This window comes from Balaenoptera borealis, assembly GCF_965194805.1.
Source record: "Balaenoptera borealis genome assembly, chromosome: 3".
NCBI classification, from domain to species: Eukaryota; Metazoa; Chordata; class Mammalia; order Artiodactyla; family Balaenopteridae; genus Balaenoptera; species Balaenoptera borealis.
Genome location: NC_138866.1, coordinates 85,809,684 through 85,829,224, shown reverse-complemented (window position 1 = coordinate 85,829,224; position 19,541 = coordinate 85,809,684). Strand labels below are relative to the sequence as shown.

The 19,541-nt window shown below is 34.8% G+C and overlaps 1 protein-coding gene across 6 annotated transcripts in view; it reads left to right on the top strand.

The window, feature by feature from the left end:
• UBR1 (ubiquitin protein ligase E3 component n-recognin 1) overlaps window positions 1-19,541 on the top strand; it is a 141,418-nt gene that overhangs the window by 30,602 nt on the left and 91,275 nt on the right. For 4 of the 6 annotated variants that reach the window (XM_082388701.1, XM_082388700.1, XM_082388702.1 and 1 more), the window contains exons 2-4: window positions 488-744; window positions 3,213-3,291; window positions 9,704-9,814. In XM_082388701.1, the coding sequence (XP_082244827.1) occupies window positions 488-744; window positions 3,213-3,291; window positions 9,704-9,814 (447 nt within the window). Of the gene's footprint in view, window positions 1-487; window positions 745-3,212; window positions 3,292-9,703; window positions 9,815-19,541 lie in introns of those variants that run through there. The other 2 variants (XM_082388704.1, XM_082388705.1) reach the window with 2 other exon arrangements.

Here is a 19,541-nt window from a genome sequence, read left to right as displayed (position 1 = left end):
AGATGATGGATGTTTACTAAAACTACTGTGGTGATCATTTCATGATGTATGTAAGTCAGATCATTATGCCGGTACACCTTAAACCTATAAGTGCTGTATGTCAATTATATCTCAATAAAATTGTAAGAAAAAAATAAAATACTTAAGCTACTGGTATGGGGAATACTTTGTACAGCCTTTCACTGATAATAGAATCACCTTCACACACCAGGAGTTGACCATTTCAGAAGGGAAGAGTAATTCTCATCCACTATAGCTGCACTTCTTTTTTCCAGATATCTGTGATATGTGGACAACCACTTATTTCCAAGGCCTTTTTTTAAAAAAAAAAAAATCATTTACTTTCCTTTTGTATTGGTGAAGGATAAAGTAAGAATATATTGTAAATCAGTTCCTCTGAAACGACAGAATTACTGGTGCCCCTAGGTCTTTAAGAAGGAACTTGTAACAAAGTTTAATTTTTGTTTTGTTTTGTTTTGTTTTTCAGTGGTGGCATCAGCAAATTGATTTTCATACTACTTTCTTGAACCATTTGGCACGATTGGTGCCAGAAATTTATTTTGCTGAAATGGACCCAGACTTAGAAAAGCAGGAGGAGAATATACAAATGTCAATATTCACTCCACTGGAATGGTACTTATTTGGAGAAGATCCAGATATTTGCTTAGAGAAATTGAAGCACAGTGGAGCATTTCAACTCTGTGGGAAGGTTTTCAAAAGTGGAGAGACAACATATTCTTGTAGGTAAGATTTAGAAATGTACAGGATTGGTTATAATAACAACTTGATATTCTGTATGTATTTTGTGATGTACCTTTCTTGGTATATTACTATTTATAATATATTTAATTCTACATAATTTACTTTGTTTTATTGTGCACTTATAAGTTTGTTTTTGCTAGTACAGCTTGTTTTTGAATATATGACTTAAACAGTTCTCTCACTTTTTCTTCCTGTTCTTCAGAAGTATATAAGAGATAGATTTTTGCCTTGTTTATAACATAGTCCATACACCCTTATCTGAAACTCTTGGCGCCACATGTATTTCAGAATTCTGAATACTTCCCTAGTGGAGTCAGGTCAGGATCCTGTAATCAAACAGAGCATTTCTGTAAGAAATGTATGACTATTCACAGCAAGTGGTGTAAATAAAGTCTGTAGTCCCTTGTCATTTCAGGTCATTTTTTTGCCACCAAATTTGGTATCAAAGGGTTGTGGACCTGTAGGAGCATTTGTAATTTAGTTGGATAGAAGAGGCCAGTGGTAAGGAAACTGGAAACGGCTTTAGGGTTTTTATTTGCCTTTTGTGAGAGAAGTTGACTTAACACAGCATGGTAACACAGAGAACTTTTTTATTCTCTACTCCTGCCTGAAACTTTTAACTTTTAGATCTTAACAACACTTTTAGTTTTTTTTTTTTTCTTTTATTAGAGGTTGTTTAGGTTAGGAATGTGAAATTTTAGATTTTATAAATACAGAGAATTGTTTTTTGCTTCACTGTAATTCTAGGTTTGACTGGTTTATGTATAGTTAACAGTTGTCTAGAACATACTGCTTTTCTTTATTCTCTTCTTTTCTCAGGAAACAGTCAGCTTTTGTATTTTGTGTACTATTTTGCTATATGGCAGTAAGTTTCATTTATCTTGTTATGTATTTTTAGCTGAAGCCCAGTCAGTTTCAACTAAAGCATAGTAGATATTCGTAGACCTCATTTCTCCAGAAGAGTCATGGAGGCATATTTAATTGTCACAGCTCGGGGAATGGTACTGGCATCTAGTGGGTAGAGGCCAGGGTTGCTGCTTAAACATCCTATGGCACACAGACAGTCTCCTATATCGCCAGCAAATAATTATTCAGTTCAAAATGTCAGTACTGCTGAGGTTGACAAATCCTGCTCTGAATAGGTTAGTAGATGATATTATATTTTAGAGGCTATTATTAGTCAGTTTTTACTTATTAGCCTTTAAAAATTCATTTTTAAAACTGCCCAATTCCATCTCTTCAACTTTTCTAAATAAATATTTTAAAAATTAATTTTGCACTTTGCACTAATTTATATTATTGTTAATGTTTCCTTGAAAGTATTAAATAAAATTCTACATTTTAGAAGTTTTTATTAGGGAAGAGATTAAGAGAGATGGAATTTAATTTATTCAGTAAATATTCATCGAATACCTGTTGTGTGCCAGGCACTGCTCTACGTGCTTGGGACATATCGTTATATAAAATAAATTAAAATCTTTTAATTTATGTTGCTTACATTCTAATGAATTTTGTCTTTAACCAAGCGTTATTTACCAGTGAACAATCAGTGTCTATAAAATACGTTCATAACCGTAATAGGATAAGATGATGCAGAGAATGAAAAAAAGCTGATGATTTTTCAGAAAACTAATTTTGGTATATGTGCTGCTGAATGGAGCACCAGAAAACTAATTTTTTTTTTGAATTTTATTTACTTTTTATACACCAGGTCCTTATTAGTTACCTACTTTATACATATTAGTGTATATATGTCAATCCCAATCGCCCAATTCATCACACCACCCCCACCACCCCCCACTTTCCCCCCTTTGTGTCCATATGTTTGTTCTCTACATTTGTGTCTCTATTTCTGCCTTGCAAACCGATTCATCTGTACCATTTTTTAGATTCCACATATATGCGTTAATATACGATATTTGTTTTTCTCTTTCTGACTTACTTCACTCTGTATGACAGTCTCTAGGTCCATCCATGTCTCTACAAATGACCCAGTTTCATTCCTTTTTATGGCTGAGTAATATTCCACTGTATATATGTACCACATCTTCTTTATCCATTCGTCTGTCGATGGGCATTTAGGTTGCTTCCATGACCTGGCTATTGTAAATAGTGCTTCAGTGAACATTGGGGTGCACATGTCTTTTTGACTATAAAGTCTTTATTGAATTTGTTACAATACTGCTTCTGTTTTATGTATTGGTTTTTTGGCCACAAGGCATGTGGGATCTTAGCTCCCCGTCCAGGGATCGAACCCACACCCCCTGCCTTGGAAGGTGAAGTCTTAACCACTGGACTGCCAGGGAAGTCCCTGGAATTCAGTTTTTAAAGTATTTTCATAATCAGTTTGTGCATGATATAGGAAACTCATTCACATTATTTTGTAGTCGTACCTTGAGCATCAGCAGGAGTCATGTAAATTTTGGAGTCTGATTTTTAATCTTTTTCAGGGACTGTGCAATTGATCCAACATGTGTACTCTGTATGGACTGCTTCCAGAATAGTGTTCATAAAAATCATCGTTACAAGGTATGAAAATAGATGCATAAAATCTCTAGATTGGCAGGAGTCTGATGGCCAGCTAGTCCAAATTCCTGACTAGTACTTGAGTTCCTGCTGTAACAGACCTGATTTGTGAACCTTTAGCTCTGGTTAAACATATCATGTGATAAGACATCTACTACCTCAAGATGCAGCCCCTTACAATTTTTTTTTTTTTTGAGATACATCATTTTTATGCAGAAGATTGTATAAAGCATATGAACAGCTTAAAGAATAACTATAAAGTGAACACCTGTGTAACCACTACTTAGGTCAAGAAATGAGACATTTCCAGCTCTCAGGGGCTTCCCATTTGTTCCTTCTGGATCACCATCCTTCTCTCCTCCTTTGTGATAATCTCTCTGCTGTGTTTTGTGATAATGGTTTCCTTGATTTCCCTTTTAGCTTATCACCCAAATCATATTGAATGGTTCTGTTTTTGAATTCTGTATAGATGGAGTCATTCTGTATCTTTTTTTGTTGAGTAGCTTTCACTCAGCATTAAGTATATATTTATATATATACACATATATATATTTTGTCCATTTACCTTATAGGGTTTAATAATCCATATTGTCTTTATTCATTGTACTGTATATAGATATGTAGATTGTTTCCAATTTGGGACTATTATTGTATTAAAACAATTCTGCTGTGAACTTTCTTATTTGTGTATTTTGGTACACATGTACAGGAGTTTATCCAGGGTATATATCTGGAATAGAATTGCTGAGTTCTAGGGTATATCTTAAGTCATAGTAGATAATGTTTTCCAAAGTGGTTATACCAATTTATAAGTTCTTCAGCAGTATATGAGAGTTTCCATGGCTCCACACACTTACAAGATTTGGTGTTGCTAGTCTTTTTAATTTTAGCCAGTCTGGTGGGTATATAATGGTATCACATTGTGGTCTTAGTTTAATTTTCTTTATTAGTAGTGAGGTTGAGGGATTTGCCTTTCCTGTTACATCTTCAGACAACTTTGTTATTTTGAGCTGAAATGTATTTTTCAAATAATAGTATTGGGCGTTGGTGGTATAGTGGTGAGCATAGCTGCCTTCCAAATAACAGTATTGGTTCTGTGCTCTGGGCTTGGGCAGATATAATAATTGATGTTTCTCTTTGTACATATAATATGCCTAAGGTCCCATGTAAATGTAAATAACATCTTAAAGTTATGTAGACTATTTCTTCCATAGAGCTGAAAATGCGGTTCATGTTTTTAGACTGGCTTCAACATTACTGCTTCTATCTCAGGAAATGATAAGCTATATATATATATATATATATATTTTATTATTGTGCAAAAGAAAAAACATGAGGAGCCTATCATACAGTGTGGTTAAAATGTTTTCCCAACATTGCAAAGCTAATCACTGATGGAATTTACAAAGTTGATCATTGGTTAATTTCATATTTCCCAGTCGTCTCCATTTATTATAGTTTTTTCCTGGATGCTGGAGAACTCAAGAAAGAATGCCAGAAGTAGAGACAAGGAGGAAGTTGTTAATTTCTTCTTATTTTTACTCTGGGATATTAAGGGGGAGAGATGCTGAAGTCTCAAGGCCAGAGTTTTCCAGTTGCCAAGCTTTGGGATTTTGTGGGCCAGTACAATTTCAGAAGACTTTGGGTAAGACATAGGGTTTTCAATTTTTTATTTGGCTAGGGAAGTTCAATTTTAATTTCAAAAAGAGCACATGAACAGCAATCAAAAAATACCTACCATCTCCTATCATTTTATGAAGAAAAAGAAAATTTAATTCCAAGAAAGTAGGATAATCTCAGACTAAAGAGCAGGTCTTTAGATTGCATACATGTAGCTCTGTTAAAGAGCTCATCACATTGCTATTCCTTCCTTTTCCGATTTTCCGTGGACTGGTAAAACTTGTCTGTTAAATTTTAGGAACCTCTTCACTAAGCTACCTTAGAGTATTGAAAGCTTACCAGTCTACACTGCCACCACAATGCACTCTTTTATGAAGCATGCTTAGGTCTATCATCTTTAGGTTTTTGCAGAGCTCTTCTTATAGAAGGTGCGTACACAGCTTACTCAGGAACCTTTGAGTTATCAGAAGGATGGGCTATTGTGTAACTAATAAAAAATTATGTTTATAAGCTTTTAAAAATATTACCCTTCAAAAGTGAGTGTGAAGAGAACAGAAGACTTTTGGTGGGAGAATAAGTTGATAGAATCTTTCTGGAATACCTATTACATGTGGTGAAATTTTTAAAGAAAAGTGAGGGAATGACTAATAAATACAATTCAGATAATAGTAACCTCCAGGGCAAGTGGATGATCACAGAGGGAACTTCAACAGTATTAATAGTCTCTTGTGTTAGATGCTGGATCATTTTATTATTATCCTTTGTAACTTGCCTATACATTGTGTATATTCTTTTTATAATAAAAAACTTAATAAAAGAAAAAATGAAGCCATTAAAAAAAAATTGGAAGAAATAAGAAGGGATGCGTGTTGCTGCAGAGAAGGAGAAGAAAAGAATAACGATGGGGATGCAGACCCAAGAGCAGGTACCATGTGAAGAAAGCACCAAGAAAAACCTTTTGTCGCAGAATAGCACAGAACAACTTTTGCCGTCCCTGGCACCACAGAGGAAGTGGGGCTGCTGCACGGAGATGGCATGGCATCTCTGTCCAGACCCGCTCCACCATGTCCAAGTTTTCCTTTAAGGTCATGCTGCTGGCTGCCTTATGGAGTACTCAGTTGTTCCCAAAAGTACACCTTTCACAGCAGTCTTAAAAGTCTGCAGCAGAAGAATGTAAAGTTCCTGCAGTGACATGTGCAGTTATTACCAACGATGAAGTAGGAATAAATCCTGCACTGCTGGAGATGTTTTTCTGAAGCATGGTTCAGAACTGCGAATTAGGGAGTTCTCTGGTGGTCTAGCGGTTAGTACTCAGTGCTTTCACTGCCATGGCCCGGGTTCAGTCCCTGGTTAGGGAACTGAGATCCTGCAAGACACACAGTGCGGCCAAAAAAAGAACTTTGAATTATTCTTAGAGATCGTGTTGGAAGTTCTGTTACTTGAAACATACGATTACCTTTCAGAATAAATATTGGTATTGTTGTTGTAAAATTGAAATCAGGCATTTAAAATACTGTGAAAACACCAATAGTTGATGAAATAATGAAAGGTGACTCTCCATCCCTTCTTGTTATTCACACTCTTCATGTGAAGAGGGAATGCTTCTGCATTGCGGGTGTTATCACCACAGAAGATCATAGTTCTATCATTGCTACCTCACAACACACACAGGTAGTTCATTTGGGGTAAATGGATTACCCACCTGTGCCTTGCTTCCATGGCATTCCCTATACTAAGGTTATGCTTTTACTTTCATTTGAAACAACTACATTTTTAGTAATCATGGATGAGTCTAACATTCTTCAGTATATAAAATTGATTTGTATATTCTAATTTCTTTTGTTACTATTGTTCTAGTGATACTGTTTGTACTAATAATTTTTATAGTGCGTTTAGTTCCTTTTTACTCCCTTATGTAACTTTTTATTATCTAGTCTGTCAGTTTTAATGCTATCTTTGACTCCCTCCTGTTACCTATTTAATAGTTTATAATCTTATGTTGCCTTCTCTTTCCCTTCTCCCACTTTTTAGTTGTAGTCTTTCTGATTGTGAGATCATATAATGTTTACATTCTTCTATCCATGTGTCTTTCAACACCCTTGATTTGTTCTTAGCACTACAATTAAATACATAAAATGTTTGCCATCTGTCCTTTTTCTGAAGTTTCCCCAGTCACTGCTTGGTCAGCTGAAGCGCATCCTCTAGGGGTCAGTAAACTACAGTTGTGGGTCAAATCTGGCTCACCATCTGTTTTTGTATTGCCTGCAAGCTAAGCTTGGTTTTTATTCTTTTTTTTTTTTTTTTTTTTTCTTTTGGCTGTACCGCAAGGCATGCGGGATCTTAGTTCCCTGACCAGGTATCAAACCTGTGTCCCCTGAAGTGGAAGCGCAGAGTCTTAACCTCTGGACCACCAGGGAAGTCCCTAAGCTTGGTTTTTATATTTTCAGATGGTTGGGAAAAAAGATGAGAAGCATAATATTTCATGATAAGTGAAAATTATATGAAATTAAAATTTCAGTGCCTATAAATAAAGTCTCATTGGAACGTGGCTATGCTGGTTCATTTATTTATTGTCTATGGCTGATGCTTCACTGCAAGAGCAGAATAGAGTAATTCAACAGAGATTCCATGGCCTGCAAAGACTAAAATATTTACTATGTGTTCCTTTATACAAGAAGTTTGCTGATCACTGCTCAGGTAGATTCCTCAGGAAGGTCGCATGTATACTGTGTTCCTTAAGTTCTGACATATTCAAAATTATATTATTATAGCTTGGCTGTAGACAGTATTCTTGGTTTGCAGTTTCTTTCCTTGAAAATGCTCTGCTGTTGTCTTGCTTTATGTGTTGTTATTGAGAAGTCTGATGCCAGTCTAATTTTCTTGTGATTATGTTATTTCATCTTTTTGCCATGGGCCTCAGGACTTTCATCTGTAAAGTCCAGTAGTTTTAGGAGGATATACTTTGGAGTTGATCATTCTGAGTGAGTTTTTTCTCAGTCACTCTTGGCCCTTTGAATTTGTAGATTCAGGTCTTTTATTTCCAGGAAGTTTTCTTAGATTACAGTTTTAAATATTACCTCTGTTCCATTGTTTTGATTTTTCTTTGGTGATTCCAGTTATACTCATCTGCCTCTATTAGGCCTATCTTCTATTTCAACCACTTTTTCTCTGACCCTGTATTTCTTTACTTCATCTAATTTTCATTCTCTTGTTTTCCTGCTTGCCTACTGTGAAGTATTTCTTTACTTCATCTTATTTTCATTCTCTTGTTTTCCTGCTTTGTTTCAATGCTATTTATTAACTTTTCATTTGAGTCTATCATCTTGTAATTAAAAAAAATTCATTTCTGATATGATATCGTTTTCTTCTGGTTTTTCCCCTTAGTTCACTTGAGTCTCATTTTATTTATTCCTATTTCTTTGTCCGTTTCTGTTACTAGTTCTTGTATTTATGATTAAAGGTGTTTAGTCTGATTAAGGGTTTTTAATGCTTGTTTGAGGCTGTGTAATTCAGTTTGGAGCACTGTATAGTTTTCTTCAGCTTCATAATTGGGTTTTGGCTCTTACTTGCATTTTTTGGCTTTTTTTTTTTTTGCAATAGTTTTGTGTGGATATGGTGTACTTTTTTCTGTTCTTTTTCATTTCATGGATAGGTTTCACAAGTGCTCTCTTCTGTCAGTTCTACCCTCTTCTATGTAACTTATTTTATAGATGATATTGGTGATGGTGGTGAGGTGAGGGGAGGGTTTGGCATGTCTTGTTTCTCTCTTGTTTCATAAGATCCTTAAATTTTCTTTTTTATTTACTTCTTTCACTTACTGCCGCATCTATAATGGGTTACCACCTTTTTTAATGTATTTGATTTTCCTTCAAAAGTAATGCTTTTCTGAGGTGGCCACTTCTGGTCCTGCTTACTTTCAGTCTCTTTCCCTGTGAACCACCAAGTCCTAACCTGTGTTCAGTATTTGTCCCTTGGCATTGGGCTTTCACTTCTGGAGTGTGATTTTGTTTGTGCTTGATCTAAGTCCTTTGTACCCCTCTGTTCTCTTTCATGGGGTCACTTGAGCTTCCCTCTCCTATTGTCTGTAACCACAGGCTTGAAGTGATAGGTAACAGGAACTCTGATAAAACAAGCTATTTGAAGGTTGTGGTATTTATTTTTTGTCTCCTAGTAATCTTGCAGACATGGATCATGTGTGGCTTTATTTGTTCTCCTTGTTAGTTGTATGCTTTGGAGGGGGGAGATTTGGGGAAGATTCAAATTCAGGTCATTGTCATCCTTCTCTATCTAAATTAGGATATTTTAGATAATATTTTTTTTACAGGAACCCTCAAAGGGAAAATGTTGTGAATAAGTTTTAGTTGCTGTGGAACATCAATATAGATGAAAATACTTTATACATGTCTTAAGTACTTATACAAGTATCATTATAATGATTTTTAAGAAGTTTGTTTAATCATAAAATCTACTGAAGCATTCTGGGTGAAGTATAGATTATTTTTTGCACACGTCACAATCTGTTCTCCTCCATTAGTACAGTGTTTTAAAAACTATTATTTAAAAACTTTGAATATGTTTCAAAAATAGCAATTTTGAAGGTTCAGTTTTGTTGTGATTAAGTATTAAGGATTTTTTTTGGTTAACTAATCAAAATATTGTTTGATATATATCTATAACATTAAAGGCAATTAAGGTTGAAATAGAGGGAAACATTTATTATTTGAGTCATCTTTATCATTTTCTTTGCTTTGTGATATGTTTTGAAATTAAGACATACTCATTTTTCATTTATCAGATGCATACTTCTACTGGAGGAGGATTTTGTGACTGTGGAGACACAGAAGCATGGAAAACTGGCCCTTTTTGTATAAGTCATGAACCTGGAAGAGCAGGTACCACAAAAGAGGTAAGAATATTGCTATTTTTTTAATTGCTAACTATTTTAAGGTTGATGAAATTAAATAGAAATAAATGTTATGTGTATGGGTTAAGCTGAATTCCATTGATAATCCTGATTTTTATGTTATAATATTTAAATGTAAGGAGTTTTATTTGACTCTAGAGAATTTAAGCGTTTGATAATTATATTCCATATTTCTCTAAAGGAATGAATTTACAATGAAAAGATGAACTTAGAATACTTTTTTGTTAAGCAATTTGATGAGTGAACAATATATTAACCTAAAAGAGCAAATGGAAATAGTTATTAATAGATAGGAGAATATAATGAATTAGAAAACAGTAGAATTGACACAAATTCCATAATTGCTTTTCTTAAAGAAAAAAAAGTCAGCAAACTGATTATCCACTATACGTCCTAAGCAAGAAAAAAAACTGCGAGCAAGCCCAGATGTAGACCATTAAAAAGGAATGGAGAAGGGGCTTCCCTGGTGGCACAGTGGTCGAGAATCTGCCTGCTAATGCAGGGGACACGGGTTTGAGCCCTGGTCTGGGAAGATCACACATGCCGCGGAGCAACTAGGCCCGTGAGCCACACCTACTGAGCCTGCGCGTCTGGAGCCTGTGCTCTGCAACAAGAGAGGCCACGATAGTGAGAGGCCTGCGCACCGCGATGGAGGGTGGCCCCCGCTTACCGCAACTAGAGAAAGCCCTAGCACAGAAACGAAGACCCAACATAGCAGTCAATCAATCAATCAATCAATAAATAAATCTTTAAAAAAAAAAAAAGGAATAGGGAAATAACCATAGAACCACAGATACAGAAGGATCATAAAAGGCTCCTTATATGACTCTGAATGAATACATTTGAAAATAGATTCTTTTATCAGACAGTATTAAGTGCCATAATTTATTCAAAAACAGAGAAAACTTGAATAGGCAGTAACCATTGAAGAAATTTAGAAAATTGTCACAAGAAAGTACTTCCTAAAAAATGCCATGCTCAAATAGTTTCACAGAGGAATACTTTTCAAAACTGAAGGAATAAATAGTTTTTGTACTTTTTAAACTGCTCCTGATAACTCTATAGCATTGAATACCCTTAGGGTATATATTTTGATCTCTTAAGTACCATTTCCCACTAAAAGAAATCAGGGCTTTTTGTAAAAATACCTGATTCCACATGTGAGTTAGGGAATAGATAAGGTAGGCTTGTGAGGATGGGTTTGTGTCAAAAGAACCTAAAACCCAGTTTGAAAAGGCTCCCATTGACCTGAGTTGGACAATTGGGGCATCAGAAAAACAATAATAAATAACCACTATGATTGATTGAATCATACTCACTATATAAAAATCCATGAGTTTCTAATAATGAAACTTACATGAGAACTAAATAGAATAAAACTTGTTTGTTGCCATGCAGTGGTTATTGTATCATTTCCTTACTGTAAAAACTGGTAATTGAAGGGGATGGACTAAACGTTTATTCTACCTTTTCAACAGGAATTGTATTTCATTGTAAGCAAGTATCTCCAGTTCATGAGGTAAAGCTCTTCTTTCTACAGGAATGCTAGCTAATAGAGAAGGAATAATAGAATTAGAAAAATCAACATTTTGCAAACCCTAAGGAAATATTTGATTTAGACAAGGATCATTAATGGATGCTAAAACCCTTAAAACTTGAGTTGATGAGGAACAATATTGACATGGTTCTGAATTACCATCTCATAGATTACTTGCTAGTCATAAGGGAAAAAACAACACTGTACAGTGAGGCAGGCGGGGGAGGGCATCATACTGTTGTCACCTGAAACCAGTCATCAGTATTAGCATCATTATGAATATTGGGTTGATATGGCATAATGAGCCTCCTCGTATGATGTAAAATACAGTACCTAGTTTAACATCTGAAAATCAGTTAATGTAATACTATATAGATAGAATAAAAAACAAAGCCACATGATCGTTTCAGTAGATGCAGCAAAAACATTTGACTAAATCCAACACACTTTCATGATAAGAAGACTTAAACTTATAGGGACTTCTCTGGTGGCATAGTGGTTAAGAATCACCTGCCAGTGCAGGGGACATGGGTTGGAGCCCTGGTCCGGGAAGATGCCACCTGCCGTGGAGCAGCTAAGCCCGTATGCCACAACTACCGAGCCTGCACTCTAGAGCCCGCGAGCTACAACTACTGAGCCAACATACCATAACTACTGAAGCCTGCGTGCCTAGAGCCCGTGCTCCACAACAAGAGAAGCCATCGCAATGAGAAGCCTGCGTACCGCAACGAAGAGTAGCCCCCGCTTGCCTCAACTAGAGAAAGCCCGCGCACAGCAACAAAGACACAATGCAGCCAAAAATAAATGAATAAATTAATTAATTAATTAATTTTAAAAAAGAGACGTAAACTTATAATAGAAGAGAACTTCCTTAACCTGATAGAGGGCATTTATAAAAAACTCACAACTATAATTATATTGGATACTTTCCCCCTAAGATCAGGAATAAGGCAGATTCTGCTTTTGCCACAGAGCATATCCATTCAGTATTGTAATTGAATACTGGGGCAGTATTCAACAGCTGTGTAATTGAACAGCTGGGGCAGTTAGGCAAGAAAAAGAAATAAAAAGTACCCAGATTGGAAAGGAAGAAGTAAAACTAGCTCTGTTTGCAGATGACATGATTTTATATATAGAAAATCCTAAGGAATCCACTAAAACATTATTAGAACTAATAAATTCAGCACAGTTGCAGGATATGAGATAATTATACAAAAATTACTTGTGTCTATGCATAGTAAAGAACAATACAAAGATGAAATTAAGAAAAAAGAGGTACAAAATTTATTTAATTTGAGAAGATATATGCACCCTTATGTTCATTGCAGCATTATTTACAATAGCCAAGATATGGAATCAACCTAAGTGCCCATCAATAGCTGAATGGATAAAGAAGATGTGGTGTGTGTCTGTGTATATATACACACATACACAAAATGGAATATTAGCCATAAAAAAAATGAAATCTTGCCATTTGAGACAAAATGGATGGACCTAGAGGGTGTTATGCTAAGTGAAATAAATCAAAGACAAATACTGTATGATTTCACTTATATGTGGAATCTAAAGAAAAAAACAAATGAACAAACATAACAAAACAGAAACAGAGTCACAGATACAGAGAACAAGTGTTTGCTAGAGGGGATGGGGTTGGGGGGAGGAAAAAAATAGGTGAGGGAGGTTAAGAGGTACAAACTTTCCGTTACAAAATAGGTTATGAGTATGAAGTGTACAGTGTGGGGAGTATAGTCAATAATTATATAGTATCTTTGTATGGTGATAGATGGTGACTAGACTTACGGTGACCATTTTGAAACGGTGACTATTTACTATCAAATATATATCAGATCACTATGTCATATACCAGGAACTAACATAGTATTATAGGTCAATTATACTTCAAAAACAAATAACTTCATAGAAAAAGAGATCAGATTTGTGGTATCAGAGGCAGGTGGTGGGAGAAGGGGGAATTGGATGAAGGTGGTCAAAAAAGTATAAACTTCCAGTAAGATAAATAATATAATGGGGCTATAATGTACACCATGATTAAAATAATTAACACTGCTGTGTGCTATATGTAAAAGTTGTTAAGAGAGTAAACTCTGAGTTCTCACCACAAGGAAAAAATATTTTTTCTTTTATTTTGTATCTATATGACTTGATGGATGTTGACTGAACTTATTGTGGTAATCATTTCATGATGTATTTAAGTCATATCATTATCCTGTACACCTTCAACTTATACAGTGCTACGTCAGTTATATCTCAAAACTGTGAGGAAAAAATATAAAAATAAATAGATTCTAATGTTGTTTATGTAAAACAATAAATTCAAATGGACTCTTCTGATTGAGTTTGGATAAATTTTAATTAAAGAGGAACATTTTAGGACTGAGGCTTTGTCCAGTTATAAAGATTTGCACAGAAATCATGTAACAAATAATTGGGCATGGCATAAACTGTCTTGCTTTAACAAGACAATTTTTGGCAAACCTAAATATTTTCACAAGAATATATTTTTTTACTTGCATTACAACATTTTTAGTATTTACTTTGTACTTATGGTCATTGACAGACTTTTGTTGAATATCCACTCCTTCAACATGTACAGTTTCTAAGGACAATGTTGCATTTTTCTAATTGTTTCTCAGTGTCCCAGATTTAGGGAAGCAGATTTACAAAGATTTTACTTAAGTGCTGTTGTGTCACAGTTCTGGATTTAGTGCAGGCATATTTAGATGTGATCAGATCTTAACTTGTGCTAACATGTGCATGTCTTGATGCTTCAAATCAACTCAGTTATATATAAATGTAATGGGAAGAAAAATAAAGTGGGGTGGGGGGCTTACCTTAGAATTTATCTGACCTAAGGAAGAGAAAAGTAGTCATTTTAAAGTGTCCATTGCATCCTTTTGTATCCAGAGGATGAGCATGCAGGGGCTGAAAGCTTCGTTGCCTGGAAAGAATTTAGCAGTAGTAGATCTTTTATGTATTTAGAGACATCTGTGTGTATTTCTCTGGAAGGCCATGGGGGTTTTTTTGTTTGTTTGTTTGTTTTTATGGAGGCTTTGTTACATAGCATGATTAGTTAAATTATTGGCCATTGGCAATTGATTCAACCTCTAGCCCCTCTGGGGCTGGGGATAGGACTGAAAGTTGCAACCTTCTAATCACAAGGTTGGGTCTCCAGGCAACCAGCCCCCATCCTTAGGTGCTTTCTAAAAGTCACCTCATAAACATAACAAAAGACAGCCCCCACTTCTTCACTTGGGAAATTCCAAGGGTTTTAGGAGCTCTGTGCCAGAAACTGGGATGAAGATATTTCTTATTATAAATCACAATATTAAAGGCCATGTTCCCCATATTGAGCTATACATTCAATACAGTTCCCCAGCTGGAAATTTTTTTTGGGTAATTGACAAGATGGCTCTAAAATTCATATGAAATTGTAAGGGACCCATAGTAGCCAAAACAACCCTGGAAAAGAAGAACAGACTTGGAGGACTCACACATCCCTATTTTAAAACTTAATACAAAGCAACAGTAATCAAGACAGTATGGTACTGGCATAATGACAAAAATATAGATTAACGGAATAGATTTGAAATCCCAGAAATAAACCCACATCTGTGGTCAGCCATTTTTCAACAAGAGTACCAAGACCATTCACTAGGGTAAGAATAATCTTTTTACCAAATGGGACTGGGACAACTGGATATCCACATGCAAAAGAATGAATCTGGACCCCTAACTCACACCAACCACAAAAATTAACTCAGAATGGATCAAAGACCTAAAAATAAGAGCAAAAACGGTAAAACTCTTACAAGAAAACATAGGGCTAAATCTTTATTACCTTGGATTTGGCAATAGATTCATAGATGTAACACCAAAAGCATTAGTAATAAAAGAAAAAAAAAACTTAAATTGAACTTCATCAAAATTAAACACTTTTATGTTCCAAAGGACACTACCAAGAAAGTGAAAAGATAGCACACAGAATGAGAGAGAGATATTTGCAAGTCATATTATCCGATGAAAGGAACTGGTATGTAGAACTTATAAAGAACTCTTAAAACTTAAAAATAAAAAGACAACCCAGTTTTTTTTTTCTTTTTTTTTAGTGGTGGCATTTTATTATTTTATTTTATTTCATTTTATTTCACTGTGTGACTTGCAGGATCTTAGTCCCCTAACCAGGGGTTGAACCTGTGCCGTCTACAGTTAAAGCGCGGAGTCCTAACCACTGGACGGCCGGGGAATTCTTCACAACCCAGTTTTTAAAATGGGCAAAGGATCTGAATATGAATTTCTTCAAAGAATATACATAAATAACCAATAAGCACATGAAAAGATGCTCAACATCATAAGTCATTAGAGAAATGCAAACCAAAACCATAATGAGCTACTTCTTAATACTGGCTAATGGCTATAATCAAGAAGCAGGTAATAACAAGTGTTATTTGAACCCGCAGACACTGCTGGTGGAAATGTAAAATGGTGCACCCACTTTGGAAAGAGGCAGTTCTCCAACCTGTGAAATATAGAGTTACTACATGCCCCAGCAATTCTACTCCTAGACATACTCAAAATAATTGAAAACAGGTGTTGAAATAATTATTTATACATGAACGTTCATAGCATTATTCATAATAGTGTTATTATTATAATAAAACAGTGTTATACAATAATAGAATAGTATTATTATTCTTAATAAAAATTAGAAACAATCCAAATGTTCATCAACTGATAAATGGGTAAGCAAATGTGGTTAGGTTATATCCATACAGTGGAATATTATTTGGTTATAAAGGGGAATAAAGTGCTGAAACATACTTCAATTTAGAGGAACTCTCTGAAAACATTATGCTAAGTGAAAGAAGCCAGCTACAAAAGACCACATATTACATGATTACAGTTATATGAAATGTCAGGAATAGAGCATCCATAGGGACAAAAACTAGATTAGTGATTTTTTAAGTCTATGAGGATGGAGACCTTGTGGGGGTGATCATTAAAGGTTTTTTGTGTGTTTTTTTGAGTTGATGAAAATGTTCTAAAACTGACTGTGGTAATAGTTGCACATAAAAACCATTGAATAGTATATTTTTAGTGAATTATATGGTATGTGAATTTATCTCAAGCTGCTAAGAAATTGAAGTACATAGTCTCACTTATGAAATATTCTTGCTAAAAATGTTTTACCTGAACTTAATAAAGCCTTGAGATCTAACTTCTAGTTTATAGGAAATACAGGGGAGAGATGAACAAGATAAAGAATACCACAAGGAAGATAAATATAATATATAGGACATTTCAAGATAAATCTAGAATGTAGGACTTTTTATAGGAAAAATTGGCCTGACCTCAGTCATGAAGAACAAAAGTCTAGGGGTGGGCATGGGAGATTCATTTAGATGTAAATGACTTGAGGCATAACCAAATGTGATAGACATTTGGGGAATAATTAGGAAACTTGAATATGGTCAAGATATCAGATAATATTTAAAAGTTATTGTTAATGTTATTAGATTTATAATAAGGGTATTAAGATTATGTAAGGAAATGTCCATGTTAAATACATATTAAAGTATTTAGGAGTAAAATATCATGATGACTACTTTTTACCTTAAAATAACTTGAACAACAAAAAAGGAAGCATATATGGAAAAAAGAGTTACTAAATTTAGGTAAAAGTTGTTTTTATTATACTGGTTTCTCTGTTTCTCTGTATTTAAAAAAAAGATAAAAAATAAATAAAAATCACTCAATTACTTAAACACTACACAGATAACAAAAACATACAAATTGCTCCTGAACATAGAGGGCAGAAGAGGGGAATTTTCCAAATTTGTTATATAAAGCCAACATTATGTTGACTTCAGATCTGACATAATATGGAATTTATAAATCAGTTGTATTAATAATTGTTATGCTGAAAGCCTAAATAAAACATTAACAAGTAAAATCAAGTTTGACAGAATAATATAACATAATCATGCCTACATTCCTAGAATGAACTGTTTTTGGAATTCATCTGTGAAACTGTTTGTGCCTGGCACTTTTTGGGAAAGTAGCTCTTTGATAAGATTTTCAATTTCTTCCAGAATTATTGGCCTCAAATCAAAAGCTGTTAATCATGCTTGGTGATGAAGCACTAGTGTATTCCCATTATAGATAGAGACAGGATAAGGAAATTTACTATTGCTGTTATTATTTACCGCTATTCTGGAAGTCAGTCAAATAGACAAACAGAATGAACTAAAATACATAAATATTGGAGAGGAGGCGAAATAGTCATGATTTATACCTTGAAAACCCAAGAAAATTAACTGAAAAAGAATTAGAAACTATAGTAGAGTTTAGTTAGGTTGTTAGTTACGGAACTTACATACTAAAAATCATTAGTTTAATGTATTCAACAAAATTTTTTTTTTCAGGCAAGTCACTTTATTTATTTATTTACATATACATGTATCTATTCTTTTTCAAATTCTTTTCCCACTTAGGTTGTTACAGAAAAAATATTTCTTGAATGCCCTTACAAGCAATAGCTTTTAGAAAATGTAGTGAAAGAAAAGATCCCATTTGCTATACCATCGGAAAAAAAATAACAACATAGAAAAAAGCCGAGAAGAAATCTGCCAGGTCTGTTTTAAGAAAACTTTAAAACTATGCTCCTATGGGAGTATGGGCATGAAAAAAAAATCAGAAGACACATTTCATTCTTGGATTGGAAGATTCAGCATTACAAATGATAAAAGTTTTTCCAAAATTAGTCCATAAATTCATTATATTCCCAATCAGAATAACAGCCAAATTCTCTTTTGGAACTTGACAAAAGTAATCAGAAGTTCTTCTGGAAAAATTTATGAGAATTGCCAGGAAAAACTGAAGAGTTATGAGTGTGAATAGATCCAATAGATTTTAAATGTATTAAAGAGCCATAGTAATCCAGACAATGTGACAGTTGGGACTAAAATTCAGATCTTTAGAATCTGGACTCTAGCACATTTTTTTTTTAACCTTGAATTTGGAAATAATTTCAAATTTGTAAAAAGTTGCAAAAATAGAGTACAAAGCATATTCATATACTCTTTACCCATTCACCTATCGTTAACATATACCTTATCGTTCAGCACTCTATTTTTATTTATTTGTTTTTTAAAAAATATTTATTTATTTATTTTGGCTGCTCTGGGTCTTAGTTGTGGCATGCGTTCAGGATCTAGTTCCCCAACCAGGAATCGAACCCGGGCCCCCTGCATTGGGAGCGCAATCTTACCCACTGGACCACCAGAAAGTCCCTCAGCCCTCTATTTTTAGATTGCCTCTTCTCTCTTACTCATTTATTTGTCCTGATTCCAAATGATTATTCCTTCATTTGACAAATAAAAAATTTGCTTGATTAAATATCACCAGATGTCCCTTTCAATTCATTCTCTTGTTTCTGTTTTTTTTTAAATAAATTTATTTATTTATTTGTTTTTGGCTGCATTGGGTCCTCATTGCTGCACACAGGCTTTCTCTAGTTGGGGCGAGGAGGGGCTACTCTTCGTTGTGGTGCGTGGGCTTCTCATTGGGGTGGCTTGTCTCTGTTGCAGGGCACGGGCTCTAGGCACGCAGGCTTCAGTAGTTGTGGCTCGCGGGCTCTAGAGCGCAGGCTCAGTAGTTGTGGCGCACGGACTTTTGTTGCTCCATGGCATGTGGGATCTTCCCGGACCAGGGCTCGAGCCTGTGTCCCTTGCATTGGCAGGCGAATTCTTAACCACTGTACCACCAGGGAAGTCCCTCTTGTTTCTGTTTTAAGAACGCTTTTCATTCTGATTATTTCCATTTCCTCCTCCAATATTTGTTTAAAGGGTATTGAAATAGTTTAGCATATAGTCAGAGGGCTTTGTGGCTTGATTTTTATATCCTCTTCATTCCATAACTAATCATTCTAGAAAACTGTTTTTGTACTGTTTTGTGTTAAGTAGCTGAAGAATCCTTGGGAGTTAAATTGCTCATCGAGTTTACAAAACTAGCCTCCCTCTTCCTACATCGTGGGATTCCAGTCTGTTGGTGGTTTTCCTGAGTCATATGGCCTCAGTACACTGAATTTAGTCCTGAACTAACCTGATCTTCTTGGATTTCTTTGGATTTATAATTAGATTCAAAAGGTAATTG